Genomic DNA, 18,730 nt, shown 5'->3' on the forward strand with positions numbered 1-18,730 from the left:
TGCCATCGGACACTAACACTCGGTTCCCATCATTTCATGCATGCACACCCCTCATTGCTTCCCCTGGATGAATCTGTAGTAAAATACCTGCCCTCCTTACAGAAGCACTAACTAAGGGACTTTAAGTTACCTGGCTGTCATCAGTGTGGAACGATGTCTGACATATCACCTGAATATTGAAGACCAGAAGATCTGTCTTCTGGAAAGGCAGAGAGACCAAGTGAGGCAATGGGCTTGTGGTCAAGAAAGATCATTAGTGGATGGAGCCTCAGGTGTGCTTCTTCTTGACTAGGCTAGGGCTGTTGAATGATGTTGTTACAGACTGACTCCACAGTCTCTCTATGTCCCTGGGGAATCAATATCCAAAGCTCCTCATTAGACAAATATTTTTAGTATCATTATTCTCACCAGGCTGTGCAAATCCTTAAAGACCAACACAGGAGAGGAAAGTAATTCATGATGTCTAATCCCTGATCACGTGGGGCCAGGTACACACCATGCTGTTCTCTCCACCTGCTCAATGTTCACCCCCATTTCACTTACATTCATGTGTAGACACACATCCTTCTCTAATTGGACTCCAATCTTCAGGTTTTAGAAATAGGCAAAGGCATCTCTATCTAATTAGTGACATCAGAAAGACAGATTCTAAGTGTGAAAACATAGTTTTATATGTGGGTATAAAATATATATTTATAAATACAGCTAAGCCATGTAAAAATGCAAACGAGCAGTGATGATTTTGTCTAAGAGTCATGGAATGTTTCCTGAGCATTCATTTTCATTCTGTATATTTCATACTGCACATTTTGACTTGTATTCTCTAACAATTCTGACTATGATCAATATAGACAAAACCTGAGAATTTCATAAACACCATTTCCAATTTCATCACTATGGTTTCAGTGTACTTTTTCCTTCACATTCATGGATCATGAGTTGAAACTATGACATTTATTTTTTTTTCACTCTGCTACTCTTTTAAAAAGTTTTGCTGCGGGGGGGCGCCTGGGTGGCTCTGTAGGTTGAGCGTCCGACTTCGGCTCAGGTCATGATCTCACGGTCTGTGGGTTCGAGCCTCGCGTCGGGCTCTGTGCTGAGGCTCAGAGCCTGTGCTCAGAGCCTGGAGCCTGTTTTGGATTCTGTGTCTCCCTCTTTCTCTGACCCTCCCCCATTCATGCTCTGTCTCTCTGTCTCAAAAATAAATAAACATTAAAAAAATTTTTTAAAAAAGTTTTGGGGGCACCTGGGTGGCTCAGTTAGCTAGGCATCTGACTTCAGCTCAGGTCATGATCTCACAGTTCATGAGTTCGAGCCCCATGTCGGGCTCTCTGCTGTCAGCACAGAGCCTGCTTCAGATCCTCTGTCCCCTCTTTCTCTGCCCCTCCCCAAATTTAGTTCTCTAAATAAATAAATAAATAAATAAATAAACATTTAAATGAATAAGTAAATAAATCATTAAAAAAGTTTTTATTGGGGCACCTGTACGGTTCAGTTGGTTAAGTGTCCTACTCTTGACTTTGGCTCAGGTAATGACCTCACAGTTTGTGAGATTGAGCCCTGCATGGGGTTCTGTGCTGACAGTGCAGATCCTGTTTGGGATTCTCTTTCTCCCTCTCTCTTTGCCCCCACCCCACTCACATTCTCTCTCTCTCTCTCTCTCTCTCTCTCTCTCTCTCTCTCTTTCTCAAAATAAATAAACATTTTTGGGGGCACTTGGTGTCTCAGTCAGTTAAGCGTCGACTTTGGCTCAGGTCATGATCTCACGGTTCATGGGTTCGAGCACTGCGTCGCGCTCTGTGCTGACAGCTCAGAGCCTGGAGCCTGCTTCCAATTCTGTGTCTCCCTCTCTCTCTGCCTGTCCCCTGCTCATGCTCTGTCTCTCTCAAAAATGAATAAATGTTTAAAAAAATTTTTTTTTAATTTTTTAAGTTTTTATTTAGGAGAGGAGTTAAGATGGCAGAGAACTAGGGGAACCCTGGGCTTTCCTAGTCTCAAACACAGCTGTATTGAGTCAGATCATTTGGGGCACCCAGAAAATTGATCTGCAGACTGGCAGAAGGATCTCCACAGCTGGAGGGAGACAGTGTAACAGGTGCAAGGTGAGTGGATGTGAATTGGGGGAGAGAAAAATGGCAGTGCTAGGAAGGGGACAGAGTCCTTTTCGTGGAGAGACAAAATGGAAAGAAAGAGAGAAGGGTTAAGAGAGTATGGCATCAGGGTCGCACCAGAGGAAAACCTCTCTGGACCACGGACTGGGGGCAGAGAGAAGTACTGAGTGTTGAGGGGTTTGTTTGTTTTTTGTTTTGGCAAATAGTGTTTCGAGTTCAAACACTGTTTTGGAAGTGCTCAACTTTATCATGAGGAGAGCTGTGGCACGCCCTCCTGGGGAGGAGAGAGCTGGTCCCAGAGTGCATAATGTAGGGATCTCTGGGGCACACTGAGAGAGAACATTCCCCTTCCTTTTGGAAGAGGGTATGTTGCCTCCCCAAGGACAAAAGACCCCGCAGGTGCCAACAAAAGGGTTTTCATCAGCAGGGGACAGAGGCACACCCAGAGAAAATATAACCTTTGCTGCTTTTAGCCGTGCTACACCATAGATTCCGCACACTGTGCAGGCATGGGACTGTTTTTCAGGAATAAAGGACTTCAGACACAGCATGGAGATGCTCTACTCCAGAGGAGGGGGTGGGTCCGGGTGGTGTCAGGTCCTTTAAGACTTCAAGTTTTGGGTGGCTCAGTTGGTTGAGCGTCTGACTTCAGCTCAGGTTATGATCTCACGGTTCGTGGGTTCGAGCCCCGTGTCAGGTTCTGTGCTGACAGCTCAGAGCCTGGAGCCTGCTTCAGATTCTGTGTGTGTCTCTCTCTCCATCCCTCTCCCCCTCATGCTTTGTCTCTTTCTCTCAAAAATAAATAGGCTCTCTGCTCCTCCCCGTTCGACAGACAGCCGCATCTTCTGGTGCAGTGCCAGCCGCGTCCCCGAGACACGATGGTGAAGGTCGGAGTCAACGGATTTGGCCGTATTGGGCGCCTGGTCACCAGGGCTGCTTTTAACTCTGGCAAAGTGGACATTGTCGCCATCAATGACCCCTTCATTGACCTCAACTACATGGTCTACATGTTCCAGTACGATTCCACCCACGGCAAATTCCACGGCACAGTCAAGGCTGAGAACGGGAAACTTGTCATCAATGGAAAGCCCATCACCGTCTTCCAGGAGCGAGATCCCGCCAACATCAAATGGGGTGATGCTGGTGCTGAGTATGTTGTGGAGTCTACTGGGGTCTTCACCACCATGGAGAAGGCTGGGGCTCACTTGAAGGGTGGGGCCAAGAGGGTCATCATCTCTGCCCCTTCTGCTGATGCCCCCATGTTTGTGATGGGTGTGAACCACGAGAAGTATGACAACTCTCTCAAGATTGTCAGCAATGCCTCCTGCACCACCAACTGCCTGGCCCCTCTGGCCAAGGTCATCCATGACCACTTCGGCATCGTGGAGGGACTCATGACCACAGTCCATGCCATCACCGCCACCCAGAAGACCGTGGATGGCCCCTCTGGGAAGCTGTGGCGTGATGGCCGAGGGGCTGCCCAGAACATCATCCCTGCTTCTACTGGCGCTGCCAAGGCTGTGGGCAAGGTCATCCCTGAGCTGAATGGGAAGCTCACTGGCATGGCCTTCCGTGTCCCCACCCCCAATGTGTCCGTCGTGGATCTGACCTGCCGCCTGGAGAAAGCTGCCAAATACGATGACATCAAGAAGGTGGTAAAGCAGGCATCAGAGGGCCCCCTCAAGGGCATCCTGGGCTACACTGAGGACCAGGTTGTCTCCTGCGACTTTAACAGTGACACCCACTCTTCTACCTTCGACGCTGGGGCTGGCATTACGCTCAATGACCACTTTGTCAAGCTCATTTCCTGGTATGACAATGAATTTGGCTATAGCAACCGGGTGGTGGACCTTATGGTCCACATGGCCTCCAAGGAGTAAGAGCCCCCTGGACCACCAGCCCCAGCAAGAGGAAGAAGAGAGAGGCCCTCAGCTGCTGGGGAGTCCTTGCCCCTGTTCATCACCCAACACACTTGAGAATCTCCTGACCTCCAGTTTCCATCCCAGACCCCCTGAAGAAGGGGAGGGGCTTGGGGAACCCTACCTTATCATGTACCATCAATAAAGTATACTGTATCCAACAACAAAAAAAAAAACATTAAAAGAAAAAAAGACTTCAAGTTTTGAATCCCAGCTGCGCACCTAAGAAAAAGCTCATCAAGGGACGCCTGGGTGGCTCAGTCAGTTGAGCATCTGACTTCAGCTCGGGTCATGATCTTGTGGTCCATAAGTTCAAGTCCCACGTCAGGCTCTGTGCTGATGGCTCAGAGCCTGGAGCCTGCTTTGGATTCTGTGTCCCCTCTCTCTCTGCTCCTCACCTGCTCGTGCTCTATCTCTCTGTCTCTCAGAAATAAATAAACATTAAAAAAAATTTTTAAAAAAGAAAAGAAAAAGCTCATCACAAGTGCCCTCTTTAATGCCCATCACCTATTTAACCCATCCCTCCCCCCAACTCCCTCCAGTAAGCCTCAGTTTTTTCTCTGTAGTTAAGAGTCTGTTTCTTGGTTTGCCTCTCTCTCTTTTTTAGTCCCTTTGCTCATTTGTTTTGTTTCTTAAATTCCACATATGGGTGAAATCATATGGTATTTGTCTTTCTCTGACTGACTTTTCTCACTTAACATTATACTTTCCAGCTCCACCCATGTCATAGAAAATGGTGAGATTTCATCCTTTTTTTCTTTTATAATAGAGTTATTAGAAATCTCAAGGTCACTGGCAAAGCAATAATATGTTGTTTCATTCATACTCTAGGTAGAATGAGTGAGATTTTAGCCTTAATTTAATAGGTGAAAATGGTGCTCCTTGTTAATAATTACTTACTTTTCTTCAATTAGTGAATTTAACATGTCTAAAAGAAAATAAAGAAGTACAGAATTCTGTACCCTTAATGCAAAATTAATATTTTAAACACATTGCTCAGTCAAGTTTTGTTGAATTAATGCTATTTGACAGTAAGGATTTGACAAATTAACTGCCGCCCTTCAAATCCTTCCTGCAATCTGTAGCAGAATCCATTGCAAATGTTGCCAACATCACCAACCCACAGAGCTTCATGGCCCTCAGTCACCTCTGTGTCAACGCCGTTGACCAAAACTGATGACGGTTCTTCCCAGAGCATCGTGTTGATCTCCAGAGCAGATGTTTATGTCGTGAGTCATGCCGTTGCAAGTGTCAGAAATGCTTGTGGCTAATGTATTTTCTTCTTTTTTCTTTCTTCTTTTTTTTGAAAGGAGCAAGCTTTTTTGTTTTTTTTTTTCCTGTAACCCATTTCATTTTATTTTTTCTAAACTTATTGTTTAATTTACATCCAAGTTAGTTAGCATATGGTGCAACCATGATTTCCGGAGCAGATTCCTTAATGCCCCTGACCCAGTTAGACCATCCCCCCCCACACAACTCCTGCAGCAACCCTCTGTTTCTTCTCTATATTTAAGAGTCTTTTATGTTTTGTCCCCCTCCCTGTTTTTATATTATTTTTGCTTCCTTTCCCTTATGTTTATCTGTGTTGTATCTTAAAGTCTTCATATGAGTGAAGTCATATGATATTTGTCTTTCTCTAACTGACTAATTTCACTTAGCATAATACCCTCCAGTTCCATCCACATAGTTGCAAATGGCAAGATTTCATTCTTTTTGATTGCTGAGTACTACTCCATTGTGTGTGTGTGTGTGTGTGTGTGTGTGTGTGTGTATACCATGTCTTATTTATCCATTCATCCATCGATGGATATTTGGACTCTTTCCATTCTTTGGTTATTGTTGATAGTGCTGCTATAAACATTGGGGTGTATGTGCCCCTTTTAAACAACATACCTGTATCCCTTGGATAAATACCTAGTAGTGCAATGGCTGGGTCGTGGGGTAGTTCTATTTTTAATTTTTTGAGGAGACCCCATACTATTTTCCACAGTGGTTGCACCAGTTTGCATTCCCACCAGCAGTGCAAAAGAGATCCTTTCTGTCCGCATCCTCGCCAGCATCTGTTGTTTCCTGAGTTGTTAATTTAGCCATTCTGACAGGTTTGAGGTGGTATCTCATTGTGGTTTTGATTTCTATTTCCCTGATGATGAGTCATGTTGAGTATTTTTTCATGTGTCGGTTGGCCATCTCGATGTCTTCTTTGGAGAAGTGTCTCTTCATGTCTTTTGCCTATTTCTTCACTGAATTATTCATTTTTTAGGTGTTGAGTTTGAGAAGTTCTCTATAGATTTTGGATAATAACCCTTTATCTGATATGTCGTTTGCAAATATCTTCTCCCATTCCATTGGTTGCCTTTTAGTTTTGCTGATTGTTTCCTTCACTGTGCAGAAGTTTTTATTTTGATGAGGTCCTCATAGTTCATTTTTACTTTTGTTTCCCTTGCCTCTGGAGACGTGTTGAATAAGAAGTTGCTGCGGCCAAGGTCAAAGAGGTTTTTGCCTGCTTTCTCCTCGAGCATTTTGATGGCTTCCTGTCTTCCATTTAGGTCTTTCATCCATTTTGAGTTTACTTTTGTGTATGGTGTAAGAAAGTGGTCCAGGTTCATTCTTCTGCATGTCGCTGTCCAGTTTTCCCAGCACCATTTGCTGAAGAGACTGTCTTTATTCCATTGGATATTCTTTCCTGTTTTGTCAAAGATTAGTTGGCCATGCGTTTGTGGGTCCATTTCTGGGTTCTTTATTTTATTCTCTTGACCACCTTTACTGCACCCCAGAGGTTTTGGGCTGTGGTGTTAACATTTTCATTGGCCTCCACATATTTTTTAATTTGCTCTTTAATTTCTTGGTTAGCCCATTCATTCTTTAGTAGGATGTTCTTTAGTCTCCAAGCATATGTTATCTTTCCAAATTTTTTCTTTGGTTGATTTCAAGTTTCAGGGTTCATCCATATTGTATCATGTGCCAGAACCCCATTCCTTTTTATGATGTAGTAATAATCCATTATATGCACATACACTACTGGGCTGTCCTTGTGTGTTAACAGATGCTAAGTAGCGTCCCTGACTTCTACTTGCCAGATGGCAGGAGCACTGTTCTCAATTGTGACAACCAAAACATTGCCAGATATCTGCTGGAGCACAAAATCATCCTGATTCAAAACCACTATCTTTGCTTCTTTCTACCTTAATTCACTAGGGAGATATACATTCAGGAATGACATTCATATTTAAATAATAGAAACATCATTACTGAGGCCTAGCTGACAATTCCAATATGGCACTCCACTGAGGTCATAATGTCTACCCAAGGCTGACACTCAGGTAAACTCCTATTCGAGGTGTAGAATTCTTATCTACTGGGGCTCTCAGGGACCGGGGTTCCCCCTTGTAAATAGGCAAGAGTCACCCATGTACTGATCATGTTCCAGAGTTTACCGTCAGAGGGTGCCCACCCTTACTCATCTCATTCCACATGCCTTCGTGCACCTGTAGTCACATAGTAGGTGTTGTCCCAGCACAGAATAGACAAACTCCTTCTGTGTATTTGTACACAATTCTCCACAGTAAAATCTGACTCATAATTGTGTGTCTAATGGGATACCATTTTCTTCTAAGGAAAAGAAAATTATACCTATATCTGTATCTATCTATATCCATTTCGCTCTCTCTCTCTCTCTCTCTCTCTCTCTCTCCCCCTCTATAGATAGATAGATAAGATCAAAGCCCTGGGCAAGAAGGATCAAATCGACTTCCCCTTTCTGAATGCCAATAAGAAACACCAAGTCAGTTGGAGGGAAGATGGCGGCATAGGAGGACGCTGGGCCCACCGCGCGTCCTGCTGATCACTTAGATTCTACCTACACCTGCCTAAATAACCCAGAAAACCACCAGAGGATTAGCAGAATGGAGTCTCCAGAGCCAAGCACAGACGAGAGGCCCACGGAAGAGGGTAGGAAGGGCGGCGAGGCGGTGCGTGCTCCACGGACTGGCGGGAGGGAGCCGGGGCGGAGGGGCGGCTCGCCGGCCAAGCAGAGCCCCCGAGTCTGGCCGGCAGAAGCGGAGGGGCCGGACGGACTGTGTTCCGACAGCAAGCGCGACTTAGCCTCTGGGAGGTCATAAGTTAACAGCTCTGCTCAGAAAGCCGGAAGGCTGGAGGACAAAGGGAGGGAGAGCTGCTGAGCCCCCGGATGGCAGAGCTCAGCTTGGCGGGGAACAAAGGCGCTCCCTAGCGCCATCTCCCTCGCCCATCCCCCAGCCAAAATCCCAAAGAGAACCAGTTCCTGCCAGGGAACTTGCTCGCTCCGCGCAAACACCCAACTCTGTGCTTCTGCGGAGCCAAACCTCCGGCAGCGGATCTGACTCCCTCCCGCTGCCACAGGGCCCCTCCTGAAGTGGATCACCTAAGGAGAAGCGAGCTAAGCCTGCCCCTCCTGCCCCCGTGCACCTTGCCTACCCACCCCAGCTAATACGCCAGATCCCCAGCACCACAAGCCTGGCAGTGTGCAAGTAGCCCAGACGGGCCACGCCACCCCACAGTGAATCCCGCCCCTAGGAGAGGGGAAGAGAAGGCACACACCAGTCTGACTGTGGCCCCAGCGGTGGGCTGGGGGCAGACATCAGGTCGGACTGCGGCCCCGCCCACCAACTCCAGTTATACACCACAGCACAGGGGAAGTGCCCTGCAGGTCCTCACCACTCCAGGGACTATCCAAAATGACCAAACGGAAGAATTCCCCTCAAAAGAATCTCCAGGAAATAACAACAGCTAATGAACTGATCAAAAAGGATTTAAATAATATAACAGAAAGTGAATTTAGAATAATAGTCATAAAATTAATCGCTGGGCTTGAAAACAGTATACAGGACAGCAGAGAATCTCTTGCCACAGAGATCAAGGGACTAAGGAACAGTCACGAGGAGCTGAAAAGCGCTTTAAACGAAATGCAAAACAAAATGGAAACGACGACAGCTCGGATTGAAGAGGTAGAGGAGAGAATAGGTGAACTAGAAGATAAAGTTATGGAAAAAGAGGAAGCTGAGAGAAAGAGAGATAAAAAAAATCCAGGAGTATGAGGGGAAAATTAGAGAACTAAGTGATACACTAAAAAGAAATAATATACGCATAATTGGTATCCCAGAGGAGGAAGAGAGAGGGAAAGGTGCTGAAGGGGTACTTGGAGAAATTATAGCTGAGAACTTCCCTGAACTGGGGAAGGAAAAAGGCATTGAAATCCAAGAGGCACAGAGAACTCCCTTCAGACGTAACTTGAATCGATCTTCTGCACGACATATCATAGTGAAACTGGCAAAATACAAGGATAAAGAGAAAATTCTGAAAGCAGCAAGGGATAAACGTGCCCTCACATATAAAGGGAGACCTATAAGACTCGTGACTGATCTCTCTTTTGAAACTTGGCAGGCCAGAAAGGCTTGGCACGATATCTTCAGTGTGCTAAACAGAAAAAATATGCAGCCGAGAATCCTTTATCCAGCAAATCTGTCATTTAGAATAGAAGGAGAGATAAAGGTCTTCCCAAACAAACAAAAACTGAAGGAATTTGTCACCACGAAACCAGCCCTACAAGAGATCCTAAGGGGGATCCTGTGAGACAAAGTACCAGAGACATCACTACAAGCATAAAACATACAGACATCACAATGACTCTAAACCCGTATCTTTCTATAATAACACTGAATGTAAATGGATTAAATGCGCCAACCAAAAGACATAGGGTATCAGAATGGATAAAAAAACAAGACCCATCTATTTGCTGTCTACAAGAGACTCATTTTAGATCTGAGGACACCTTCAGATTGAGAGTGAGGGGATGGAGAACTATTTATCATGCTACTGGAAGCCAAAAGAAAGCTGGAGTAGCCATACTTATATCAGACAAACTAGACTTTAAATTAAAGGCTGTAACAAGAGATGAAGAAGGGCATTATATAATAATTACAGGGTCTATCCATCAGGAAGAGCTAACAATTATAAATGTCTATGCGCCGAATACCGGAGCCCCCAGATATATAAAACAATTACTCATAAACATAAGCAAACTTATTGATAAGAATGTGGTCATTGCAGGGGACTTTAACACCCCACTTACAGAAATGGATAGATCATCTAGACACACAGTCAATAAAGAAACAAGGGCCCTGAATGATACACTGGATCAGATGGACTTGACAGATATATTTAGAACTCTGCATCCCAAAGCAACAGAATATACTTTCTTCTCGAGTGCACATGGAACATTCTCCAAGATAGATCATATACTGGGTCACAAAAGCCCTTCATAAGTTTACAAGAATTGAAATTATACCATGCATACTTTCAGACCACAATGCTATGAAGCTTGAAATCAACCACAGGAAAAAGTCTGGAAAACCTCCAAAAGCATGGAGGTTAAAGAACACCCTACTAACGAATGAGTGGGTCAACCAGGCAATTAGAGAAGAAGTTAAAAAATATATGGAAACAAACGAAAATGAAAATACAACAATTCAAACGCTTTGGGACACAGCGAAGGCAGTCCTGAGAGGAAAATACATTGCAATCCAGGCCTATCTCAAGAAACAAGAAAAATCCCAAATACAAAATCTAACAGCACACCTAAAGGAAATAGAAGCAGAACAGCAAAGGCAGCCTAAACCCAGCAGAAGAAGAGAAATAATAAAGATCAGAGCAGAAATAAACAATATAGAATCTAAAAAAAACTGTAGAGCAGATCAACGAAACCAAGAGTTGGTTTTTTGAAAAAATAAACAAAATTGACAAACCTCTAGCCAGGCTTCTCAAAAAGAAAAGGGAGATGACCCAAATAGATAAAATCATGAATGAAAATGGAATTATTACAACCAATCCCTCAGAGATACAAACAATTATCAGGGAATACTATGAAAAATTATATGCCAACAAATTGGACAACCTGGAAGAAATGGACAAATTCCTAAACACCCACACTCTTCCAAAACTCAATCAGGAGGAAATAGAAAGCTTGAACAGACCCATAACCAGCGAAGAAATTGAATCGGTTATCAAAAATCTCCCAACAAATAAGAGTCCAGGACCAGATGGCTTCCCAGGGGAGTTCTACCAGACGTTTAAAGCAGAGATAAATTCAATGCAATCCCAATCAAAATTGCACCAGCATTCTTCTCGAAACTAGAACAAGCAATCCTAAAATTCATATGGAACCACAAAAGGCCCCGAATAGCCAAAGTAATTTTGAAGAAGAAGACCAAAGCAGGAGGCATCACAATCCCAGACTTTAGCCTCTACTACAAAGCTGTCATCATCAAGACAGCATGGTATTGGCATAAAAACAGACACATAGACCAATGGAATCGAATAGAAACCCCAGAACTAGACCCACAAACGTATGGCCAACTCATTTTTGACAAAGCAGGAAAGAACATCCAATGGAAAAAAGACAGTCTCTTTAACAAATGGTGCTGGGAGAACTGGACAGCAACATGCAGAAGGTTGAAACTAGACCACTTTCTCACACCATTCACAAAAATAAACTCAAAATGGATAAAGGACCTGAATGTGAGACAGGAAACCATCAAAACCTTAGAGGAGAAAGCAGGAAAAGACCTCTCTGACCTCAGCCGTAGCAATCTCTTACTCGGCACATCCCCAAAGGCAAGGGAATTAAAAGCAAAAGTGAATTACTGGGACCTTATGAAGATAAAAAGCTTCTGCGCAGCAAAGGAAACAACCAACAAAACTAAAAGGCAACCAACGGAATGGGAAAAGATATTTGCAAATGACACATCGGACAAAGGGCTAGTATCCAAAATCTATAAAGAGCTCATCAAACTCCACACCCGAAAAACAAATAACCCAGTGAAGAAATGGGCAGAAAACATGAATAGACACTTCTCTAAAGAAGACATCCGGATGGCCAACAGGCACATGAAAAGATATTCAACGTCGCTCCTCATCAGGGAAATACAAATCAAAACCACACTCAGATACCACCTCACGCCAGTCAGAGTGGCCAAAATGAAGAAATCAGGAGACTATAGATGCTGGAGAGGATGTGGAGAGACGGGAACCCTCTTGCACTGTTGGTGGGAATGCAAATTGGTGCAGCCGCTCTGGAAAGCAGTGTGGAGGTTCCTCAGAAAATTAAAAATAGACCTACCCTATGACCAGCAATAGCACTGCTAGGAATTTATCCAAGGGATACAGGAGTACTGATGCATAGGGGCACTTGTACCCCAATGTTTATAGCAGCACTCTCAACAATAGCCAAATTATGGAAAGAGCCTAAATGTCCATCAACTGATGAATGGATAAAGAAATTGTGGTTTATATACACAATGGAATACTACGTGGCAATGAGAAAGAATGAAATATGGCCTTTTGTAGCAACGTGGATGGAACTGGAGAGTGTGATGCTAAGTGAAATAAGCCATACAGAGAAAGACAGATACCATATGGTTTCACTCTTATGTGGATCCTGAGAAACTTAACAGAAACCCATGGGGGAGGGGAAGGGAAAAAAAAAAAAAAAGAGGTTAGAGTGGGAGAGAGCCAAAGCATAAAAGACTGTTAAAAACTGAGAACAAACTGAGGGTTGATGGGGGGTGGGAGGGAGGGCAGGGTGGGTGATGGGTATTGAGGAGGGCACATTTTGGGATGAGCACTGGGTGTTGTATGGAAACCAATTTGACAGTAAATTTCATATATTAAAAAATAAATAAATTAATAAAAAAAAAAAAGCAGAGATAATACCTATCCTTCTCAAGCTATTCCAAGAAATAGAAAGGGAAGGAAAACTTCCAGACTCATTCTATGAAGCCAGCATTACTTTGATTCCTAAACCAGACAGAGACCCAGTAAAAAAAGAGAACTACAGGCCAATATCTCTGATGAATATGGATGCAAAAATTCTCAATAAGATACTAGCAAATCGAATTCAACAGCATATAAAAAGAATTATTCACCATGATCAAGTGGGATTCATTCCTGGGATGCAGGGCTGGTTCAACATTCGCAAATCGATCAACATGATACATCACATTAACAAAAAAAAAAGAGAAGAACCATATGATCCTGTCAATTGATGCAGAAAAGGCCTTTGACAAAATTCAGCACCCTTTCTTAATAAAAACCCTTGAGAAAGTCGGGATAGAAGGAACATACTTAAAGATCATAAAAGCCATTTATGAAAAGCCCACAGCTAACATCATCCTCAACGGGGAAAAACTGAGAGCTTTTTCCCTGAGATCAGGAACACGACAGGGATGCCCACTCTCACCGCTGTTGTTTAACATAGTGCTGGAAGTTCTAGCATCAGCAATCAGACAACAAAAGGAAATAAAAGGCATCAAAATTGGCAAAGATGAAGTCAAGCTTTCACTTTTTGCAGATGACATGATATTATACATGGAAAATCCGATAGACTCCACCAAAAGTCTGCTAGAACTGATACATGAATTCAGCAAAGTTGCAGGATACAAAATCAATGTACAAAAATCAGTTGCATTCTTATACACTAACAATGAAGCAACAGAAAGACAAATAGAAACTGATCCCATTCACAATTGCACCAAGAAGCATAAAATACCTAGGAATAAATCTAACCAAAGATGTAAAAGATCTGTATGCTGAAAACTATAGAAAGCTTATGCAGGTAATTGAAGAAGATATAAAGAAATGGAAAGACATTCCCTGCTCATGGATTGGAAGAATAAATATTGTCAAAATGTCAATACTACCCAAAGCAATCTACACATTCAATGCAATCCCAATCAAAATTGCACCAGCATTCTTCTCGAAACTAGAACAAGCAATCCTAAAATTCATATGGAACCACAAAAGGCCCCGAATAGCCAAAGTAATTTTGAAGAAGAAGACCAAAGCAGGAGGCATCACAATCCCAGACTTTAGCCTCTACTACAAAGCTGTCATCATCAAGACAGCATGGTATTGGCATAAAAACAGACACATAGACCAATGGAATAGAATAGAAACCCCAGAACTAGACCCACAAACGTATGGCCAACTCATCTTTGACAAAGCAGGAAAGAACATCCAGTGGAAAAAAGACAGTGTCTTTAACAAATGGTGCTGGGAGAACTGGACAGCAACATGCAGAAGATTGAAACTAGACCACTTTCTCACACCATTCACAAAAATAAACTCAAAATGGATAAAGGACCTGAATGTGAGACAGGAAACCATCAAAACCTTAGAGGAGAAAACAGGAAAAGACCTCTCTGACCTCAGCCGTAGCAATCTCTTACTTGGCACATCCCCAAAGGCAAGGGAATTAAAAGCAAAAGTGAATTACTGGGACCTTATGAAGATAAAAAGCTTCTGCACAGCAAAGGAAACAACCAACAAAACTAAAAGGCAACCAACGGAATGGGAAAAGATATTTGCAAATGACACATCGGACAAAGGGCTAGTATCCAAAATCTATAAAGAGCTCATCAAACTCCACACCCGAAAAACAAATAACCCAGTGAAGAAATGGGCAGAAAACATGAATAGACACTTCTCTAAAGAAGACATCCGGATGGCCAACAGGCACATGAAAAGATGTTCAACGTCGCTCCTTATCAGGGAAATACAAATCAAAACCACACTCAGATATCACCTCACGCCAGTCAGAGTGGCCAAAATGAACAAATCAGGAGACTATAGATGCTGGAGAGGATGTGGAGAAACGGGAACCCCCTTGCACTGTTGGTGGGAATGCAAATTGGTGCAGCCGCTCTGGAAAGCAGTGTGGAGGTTCCTCAGAAAATTAAAAATAGACCTACCCTATGACCAGCAATAGCACTGCTAGGAATTTATCCAAGGGATACAGGAGTACTGATGCATAGGGGCACTTGTACCCCAATGTTTATAGCAGCACTCTCAACAATAGCCAAATTATGGAAAGAGCCTAAATGTCCATCAACTGATGAATGGATAAAGAAATTGTGGTTTATATACACAATGGAATACTACGTGGCAATGAGAAAAAATGAAATATGGCCTTTTGTAGCAACGTGGATGGAACTGGAGAGTGTGATGCTAAGTGAAATAAGCCATACAGAGAAAGACAGATACCATATGGTTTCACTCTTATGTGGATCCTGAGAATCGTAACAGAAACCCATGGGGGAGGGGAAGAAAAAAAAAAAAAGAGGTTAGAGTGGGAGAGAGCCAAAGCATAAGAGACTGTTAAAAACTGAGAACAAACTGAGGGTTGATGGGGGGTGGGAGGGAGGGCAGGGTGGGTGATGGGTATTGAGGAGGGCACCTTTTGGGATGAGCACTGGGTGTTGTATGTAAACCAATTTGACAGTAAATTTCATATATTAAAAAATAAAAAAAAATTAAAAAATTAAAAAAAAAGAAACACCAAGTCAGTCAACCATAGTAAATTCCCATAAAACCAAAAATTTTGTTTGATTTTTTAATCTCATGAGAGGCAGAGTTCCCATCCTGCTAATACTTTTTTGTCACTTTTTATTTTGAACTATTTTTCGACTCACATAAAAGTTGCAAAAACAGCACCAAGAGCATTTCAGTGTACATTTCCCAGAGCTCCCCTTGATGGTGACATAATCTTTCATAATCTTTGTAAATTACCCAAACAAGGAAACAGACCTTAGAGCAATACTATTAACTAGAACTATATGCCTTACTGGGATTTAACCTGAGTTCCCTTTTGGAAACACAGAAGAGACAAGGCTTAATGCATTCACGCTGAATCAGATCGGAAGCCTTTGTCTGATCAAAGTCTTAGTTCATTCAAAGGGGACATAGCCATAGTTGAAAGTATGAATAATCTATCCATTTCCAGGCTCCATGTGTGCCAGTCTGCATTCATCAAAAAGGAAATCACTCTAGGACACCCCTTTTTACATTAATCGACATGCATACATGCATGTCTTTTCTGTCTCAATTGCTCCAGGCTTCAGCTCTCAGGCCTGGCTGTACTTTCCAAACCTCTCATAGTGCTTTTGAAAATTCCAGTGCATGAGACTCCTACTGGAGCAATTATGTTAAAAATCTCTAGAGGTCAGATTTTTAAAATTCTCCAAGGATCCCAAACCACAGCCCAAGTTGAGAATCTCTCTCACAGATTTTGCAATAAGACTCAAATCAACAGTATCACAGGCTAACCATAAGCTGTAGTGGGAGACAGCCTCCCCACTGAGTTTCACATCAAGGCTCATTTTATTTGTAAATTTTTTTTTTTTTTTTCAACGTTTTTTTTTTTTATTTATTTTTGGGACAGAGAGAGAGACAGAGCATGAACGGGGGAGGGGCAGAGAGAGAGGGAGACGCCGAGTCGGAAACAGGCTCCAGGCTCCGAGCCATCAGCCCAGAGCCTGACGCGGGGCTCGAACTCACGGACCGCGAGATCGTGACCTGGCTGAAGTCGGACGCTTAACCGACTGCGCCACCCAGGCGCCCCAACATCAAGGCTCATTTTAATTTGTGTGGCTGAGAGCTGAAGGGACCTGTCCTCTACTGCCCTCCAAGATCATCATGAACAGCTGGCCAAGAAAGAAAGAGGACAGAGAAAGACCACAACCAGAGGCCACTTGTGAGCTAATGTCAAGGAGAAAAATTTGACATCACATCATTTAAAAAATATCAGAAGACATTAAAAAAAATTCTCTACTGGTCTAGTCTTTAGGAGTGGTCATATTATAATCAGACCCAAAGGAAGAAAGTCAAACAGAAATGCCCAGCAAGGGAGTTGAACCTCCTTGTTTACAAATGTGATTACCAGATGGTAAATCTGAGAGCATATTTCTGTAACATCCAGTTAGAATACATAGGACTGGAAACAGCATACTGCAGGCATGCAAAAAATGACTTAGCCCCTTGAAGTTAAGACTACAAACCAACTAAAATAACTTACTTATCAAGACTAATACTAGGCTCGTTAAGATTCACTTCCACTCTGTGTTGACTGTCATGCAAAACTACTGTGTTATAAACTGCCCTATCCTAACCAGTCCCTTGCCTTATAAGACCCTAACTTGAAATCACCCACCCAGCCTAAGACCCTACAAAGATCCTTCCTTGATTTACCCCTCTCGGACAGTATTGAGATCCTCTCAAGGTGGTGTTTTCCTTTGCTATGGTAGATCTAATAAGCTCAGCAGCTTGTTTTACAGCATTTTCAGGTGGTGTTTTGAAGAGTCAACCGTTGACAACAGCTTCAAGATTCATGGTTACATCACACTTTAAAAGTCCACATGGGGGAAGAATGATGTCAGCAAGATGCAGCATAAGGGTCACTGGTGATCATCTGTTCCCAGAAACATCCTTCAAAACGATGAAGCACACAGGAAAATACCTTCAGGAGATCTAAGATTCAGGTGAGGGATTACAGCACAGAAATAAGAGAAGATGCATTGAAGCAGATGGGGAAAATCAGTTTCACATTGCCTCAGCAACCCTCTCCCAAGACCAGGCAGCACAGATGGATAGAGACACCTTCCTGGGGTGCAGGGAGAGAGAAGTGAGTGCCCTCTTTCACCATGTACACCAGCCCCAGGGTAACTCTCACGGATCCAGGCTCCTGGCCCACCTCAGTGCCAGGTCAGCCCCTGTGGACCTAGATTCTGAACCAGTTTCCATAAGCTGAGATTCCTGGAGCACCCCAGCACTCTGGCAGACCGAGGCTCTAGGCAGGTTCCCAGGCACTGAAGCTCCTGGCCAGACTAGTGCCAGGTCAGCTATTATAGACCCAGATTCCGGGCTCACTCCATGGCCAAGCTGAATCGTGTGACCCCATGTCCCTGGCTTGCCCCAACACCAGGCCTGCCCCTGTGGACCTAGAATCCAGACAAGCTCCCATGGACCCAGGCTCCTGACACACTATGGCAATGGACTGGCCTCCGTGGCCCCAGATTCCAGGTAGGTACCCACAGACTCAGCTTCCAACCTTGCCCCAGGACCAGATCAGCCCCAGACTCCCAACTGGCCCTAGCACCTGGCTGATCCCTGTGGCCTTAGGCTCCAGATTGGCTCCCATGGACTCAAACTCTGGTCTTCCCTGGTGCCAGGTTGGCCCCTGGACTCCCAGACCAGGTACCACAAACCCAAACACCAAAGACACTTCAGTAGTCTCTGATGCCTGTTTGGTCTCCATGAACCCAGGATTCAAGCCCAGTCATATGGACTCAGGTCCTAAGCCCAAGTCTGTGAATCCAGGTTGGTCCCCATGTATCCAAGCACTGGACCCCTGCCCATCTGGCAACCCAGGTAAGACTGCCTGCTTGAGAACTCCAGTAGCAAGCATGTAAAAAAGCCAGTTTTATTGGTCAAAAATAGTGGAATGTTGGCAATTTCATATGACTCAGCCTAGTATTACGTTCTCTACTTTTGCCTATGGTTGGCTGATTTCCATAACTTAAGGTTTTTAAAAACTGGCACTTAATGTATCAGTTGGTTCAGTGGGTGTTTATTGAGTGGACATATGACCTGAGATTTCTGGCAGTGACCTCCTAAAACTGAATTCCTAAAAACGCAAAGGTAGAGACTCCCACAGATGCCACCCTGGGACCAATATTCAGAGCAAGGGTCTGGCTGCAGACCCATGCAGCCAGCCTCTCTCTTGGCGTGTGTCCATCAGGTGAGATTCCACTTGCCCCCTTAGCAGAACTGGAAGGCAGCCACGGTGTCTTTACAGACAGCTGCCCTCTTGGGGGTAAGTGGGGCTGGAGGTAG

At 43.8% G+C, this 18,730-nt stretch overlaps 1 protein-coding gene across 1 annotated transcript; it reads left to right on the forward strand.

Moving 5' to 3' along the window:
- The first annotated feature begins 2,913 nt into the window (after positions 1-2,913).
- On the forward strand, positions 2,914-4,032 carry LOC131511057 (glyceraldehyde-3-phosphate dehydrogenase-like). Its single transcript, XM_058728889.1, has one exon. The coding sequence runs from the start codon at positions 2,990-2,992 to the stop codon at positions 3,989-3,991; it is 1,002 nt and encodes a 333-aa protein (XP_058584872.1). The 5' UTR covers positions 2,914-2,989; the 3' UTR covers positions 3,992-4,032.
- Positions 4,033-18,730: the final 14,698 nt, after the last annotated feature.

The sequence above is a fragment of the Neofelis nebulosa genome, chromosome 4, assembly GCF_028018385.1.
Source record: "Neofelis nebulosa isolate mNeoNeb1 chromosome 4, mNeoNeb1.pri, whole genome shotgun sequence".
In the NCBI taxonomy this organism is placed as follows: Eukaryota; Metazoa; Chordata; class Mammalia; order Carnivora; family Felidae; genus Neofelis; species Neofelis nebulosa.

Excerpts from the sequence above, each read along its gene's own strand:
- LOC131511057 (XM_058728889.1), top strand. The coding sequence starts at position 2,990 with ATGGTGAAGGTCGGAGTCAACGGATTTGGCCGTATTGGGCGCCTGGTC.